Source organism: Oryzias melastigma, unplaced genomic scaffold, assembly GCF_002922805.2.
Source record: "Oryzias melastigma strain HK-1 unplaced genomic scaffold, ASM292280v2 sc01550, whole genome shotgun sequence".
Classification (NCBI taxonomy): Eukaryota; Metazoa; Chordata; class Actinopteri; order Beloniformes; family Adrianichthyidae; genus Oryzias; species Oryzias melastigma.
In genome coordinates, this window is record NW_023418132.1 from 26,586 (window position 1) to 30,942 (window position 4,357).

Consider the following 4,357-nt stretch of genomic DNA (forward strand, 5'->3'; position numbering starts at 1 on the left):
ACAGACAGAATGGATCTGATGGTTCTGATTCTCCACAGAGTGGACCAGCAGAGCTCAGAGACTCCCAGTAGTCCGTCTGTCCAGCAGCATCAAACACAGCTGGATTCCATCTTTCTGGTTTGTACATGAACAACAACTGCTTTTCCATCATTCTGTCCACAGTCATCTCCATGCTGCACTTTGGAGACCAGTGGATTGTCAGTGTGTCCAACATGGAGCTGATGTTTGGCTCCATGACTTCACTCTGATTGGCTCATTCATCTAGAATTCTGTTGCAGCTGCTGGAGGACAACATTGTCACTTTTGTGAAGAAGGAGCTGAAGAAGATCCAGAAGCTTCTGAGTCAGAGGGAGGATGAGGAGGAGGATGAAGATGAAGAGCAGAGGAGCAGCAGAGAGTCACTGATGAAGATCACAGAGAACTTCCTGAGGAGAATGAAGCAGGAGGAGCTGGCTGATCGACTGCAGAGCAGTAAGAGGATTTCTCTGAAGGTTTCAGCTGCTGATAAATGAAGATTTACTGATGTCTCAACACATGGAACCACATGGATTCAAACCCTCATCATTCAGGCTGCAGAGAGTTTATTTACTCTGTTTGTTGTCTTCATTCAGGATCTCCTGCTGCAGTTTGTCGACATAAAGTCCAATCTGGTCTGAAGAAGAAGTTCCAGTGTGTGTTTGAGGGAATCACTAAAGCAGGAAACCCAACCCTTCTGAATGAGATCTACACAGAGCTCTACATCACAGAGGGAGGAACTGGAGAGCTGAATGAAGAACATGAGGTCAGACAGATTGAAGCAGCATCCAGGAAAGCAGACAGAGCAGAAACCAGCATCAGACAAGAAGAGCTCTTTCAACTCCCAGCTGGAAGACAAGAACCAATCAGAACCGTGATGACAAAGGGAGTGGCTGGCATCGGGAAAACAGTCTTAACACAGAAGTTCACTCTGGACTGGGCTGAAGGCAAAGCCAACCAGAACATCCACTTCACATTTCCATTCACTTTCAGAGAGCTGAATGTGCTGAAAGAGGAGAAGTTCAGCTTGGTGGAACTTGTTCATCACTTCTTCCCTGAAACCAAAGAAGCAGGAATCTGCAGCTTTGAAGACTTCCAGGTCGTCTTCATCTTTGATGGTCTGGATGAGTGTCGACTTCCTCTGGACTTCCACAAGACTCGGATCCTAAATGACCCTAGAAAGTCCACCTCAGTGGGTGATCTGCTGACAAACCTCATCAGGGGGAACCTGCTTCCCTCTGCTCGCCTCTGGATAACCACACGACCTGCAGCAGCCAATCAGATCCCTGCTGAGTGTGTTGACATGGTGACAGAGGTCAGAGGGTTCAATGATCCACAGAAGGAGGAGTACTTCAGGAAGAGATTCAGAGATGAAGAGCAGGCCAGCAGGATCATCTCCCACATCAAGAGATCCCGAAGCCTCCACATCATGTGCCACATCCCAGTCTTCTGCTGGATCACTGCTACAGTTCTGGAGGATCTGCTGAAGAGCAGAGAGGGAGGAGAGCTGCCCAAGAGCCTGACTGAGATGTACATCCACTTCCTGGTGGTTCAGGCCAAAGTCAAGAAGATCAAGTATGATGGAGGAGCTGAGACAGATCCTCACTGGAGTCCAGAGAGCAGGAAGATGATGGAGTCTCTGGGAAAACTGGCTTTTGAGCAGCTGCAGAAAGGAAACCTGATCTTCTATGAATCCGACCTGACAGAGTGTGGCATCGATATCAGAGCAGCCTCAGTGTACTCAGGAGTGTTCACACAGATCTTTAGAGAGGAGAGAGGCCTGTACCAGGACAAGGTGTTCTGCTTCATCCATCTGAGTGTTCAGGAGTTTCTGGCTGCTCTTCATGTCCACCTGACCTTCATCAACTCTGGACTCAACCTCATGGAGGAAGAACAGCAGAAACGTTTTAAGATCTTTAGAAAAAGACAAAGCAGTCCAGTCCAGTTCTACCAGAGTGCTGTGAATGCAGCCTTACAGAGTCCAAACGGACACCTGGACTTGTTCCTCCGCTTCCTCCTGGGTCTTTCACTGCAGACCAATCAGAGTCTCCTACGAGGTCTGGTGACTCAGACAGGAAGTAGCTCACAGACCAATCAGGAAACAGTCCAGTTCATCAAGGAGAAGATCAGTAAGAATCAGTCTACAGAGAAAAGCATCAACCTGTTCCACTGTCTGAATGAACTGAATGATGGTTCTCTAGTGAAGGACATCCAACAGTTCCTGAGTTCAGGACGTCTCTCCACAGATAAACTGTCTCCTGCTCAGTGGTCTGCTCTGGTCTTCATCTTACTGTCATCAGAAGAAGATCTGGAAGAGTTTGACCTGAAGAAATACTCTCGTTCAGATGAGGCTCTTTTGAGGCTGCTGCCAGTGATCAAAGCCTCCAACAAATCTCTGTAAGAACTCTCATGAAAATCATCTTCAGTGAACAAATTAATCTGAGTGGAGAAATCAAAGATTCAATAACTGCTGTCTGTCTTTGTTTTCTTCAGACTGAGTGATTGTAATCTGTCAGAGAGAAGCTGTGCAGCTCTGTCTTCAGTTCTCNTAATCTGTCAGAGAGAAGCTGTGCAGCTCTGTCTTCAGTTCTCAGTTCTCAGTCCTCCAGACTCAGAGATCTGGATCTGAGTTACATCAACCTGCAGGATTCAGGAGTGAAGCTTCTGTCTGCTGGACTGGAGAGTCCACACTGTAAACTGGAGAGTCTCAGGTCAGATTTCATTCATCTGTTTTTCCAGGTTTTCTGTTTTTCCTCTTTCTCAGTAGAAAGCGTCAGATATATGTCAGAAAAGAAGAAACAGCAGATGACTGTTGCATACATTGTAAAAAAATCACAACAATCTGCTAGAGTTAAAAATCCTGCTTTTTTCTTTACCTGATGGTTACAAATGTTATCCTGGGTTTTTCACACCAGACTAAAAATGAGAACCTGAGTCCATCCAGGTGTAGATTTCTGGGATAAGTTCATGTTCTTTGTGTTCTTTGAAAGAAAACATGAATCAATCCAAAAACTGCAGATTTAAAAAGACAAACAAATGCTGCACGTTCAGCACTCTTGTCTCACAGCAAGAAGGCCCTGGTTCAAATCCATGCAGGGGGTTTAAAACAGAAGGACCAACTGGGGACCTTTCTGTGTGGAGCTTGCATGTCGTCGCGAGCATGCGTGGGTTTTCTCCAGGGACTCCGGCTGTCCAAAAAAATGCTTCATAGGTTCATTGGTGATTCCAAATTACCCCTAGGGGTGAATGGGTGTGTTGTTGAGGCCCTGCGACAAACTGGCAACCCTTCCATGGTGAACCCTGCCTTTGCCAATCAGTAGCTGGATTAGGCTCCGGCACTGGCGACTCCGAAAGTGACAAAGTGGCCAAGAAGATGAATGACTGAATGAACAATTGCAGCACATTTCTGATCCATAGAGCAGCAGCTCCTTATGAAAAGGTTTGAGGAGGTCAAACTATGATGGACTGACAGGATTTTCAAACAGACCTGGTTCTGGTGCTTATTTACTGAGCTTGGATCAGCACCAGGTCTTTCATTTCACATAGTTTTTAGGTCAGCTTTTGGTTCTCAGTCCGTATGCTTCTAAAGACAAAATCTTTGCTGGGTAGATAGAAGAGCCTCTGCAGGTAGTTTTTATACAAGACTGGGGGCGGGGCTAAAGGGTCAAAAGAATCACTATGTTTATAGTTCCACTCAATAACTAAACTTAATATTTTTAAAATTACAGTCAGGAAGAATGAAAATCATAAGCAGGTTTGTTCTGATTAGATGATGTGGGGAAACAAAACTCCAGCGCCATAAATGTCTTCTGAAAATATCAGTTGAGACACAACTTCAGTCATGCAGACCAATTAATAAAGAAACTGAATAAATTCTAGATGATTCCTCACCTGGACTACTTTAATGCTTCTATCAGGAGATCAGTGGTCCAGAGTGGAAGAATATCTCAGTCTTCTGTTCTCTTGAATGATTAACTAGGTTCCTTCTGAGGACATTCCTCTGTGTGAATCAGTTTCCAATGTGAACCAGAGTCTGTGAGTCAGAAACTGGACTTTACTGGTTCAGCAGATGTGAAGAGTTAGCTGCAGTAAGGATGCAGGAGCTGCAGACCAAATCATGAGGGAGGACCTCTGTCTTACAGCCCTCATACATGTCCTGCACTGCTCGGATATACTTCTCTGTCACTCCAGACTTCCTCATACAATACCATAGTTCCTCTCTGGGCACTCTGTCATAAGCTTTCTCCAGATCTACAAAGACACAGTGGAGCTCTCTCTGACCTTCTCTGTACTTCTCTATCAACATCCTCAAAGCAAATATTGCATCAGTAGTGCTCTTTCT

At 45.4% G+C, this 4,357-nt stretch overlaps 1 protein-coding gene across 1 annotated transcript; it reads left to right on the forward strand.

Moving 5' to 3' along the window:
- Window positions 1-287: 287 nt before the first annotated feature.
- On the forward strand, window positions 288-2,425 carry LOC112138367 (NLR family CARD domain-containing protein 3-like; the record flags this gene model as incomplete). Its single annotated transcript, XM_024260920.2, has 2 exons — window positions 288-491; window positions 659-2,425. Coding segments are annotated over 2 exons (1,962 nt in total), but the record flags the coding sequence as incomplete, so codon positions are not given.
- Between the last annotated feature and the right edge of the window lie 1,932 nt (window positions 2,426-4,357).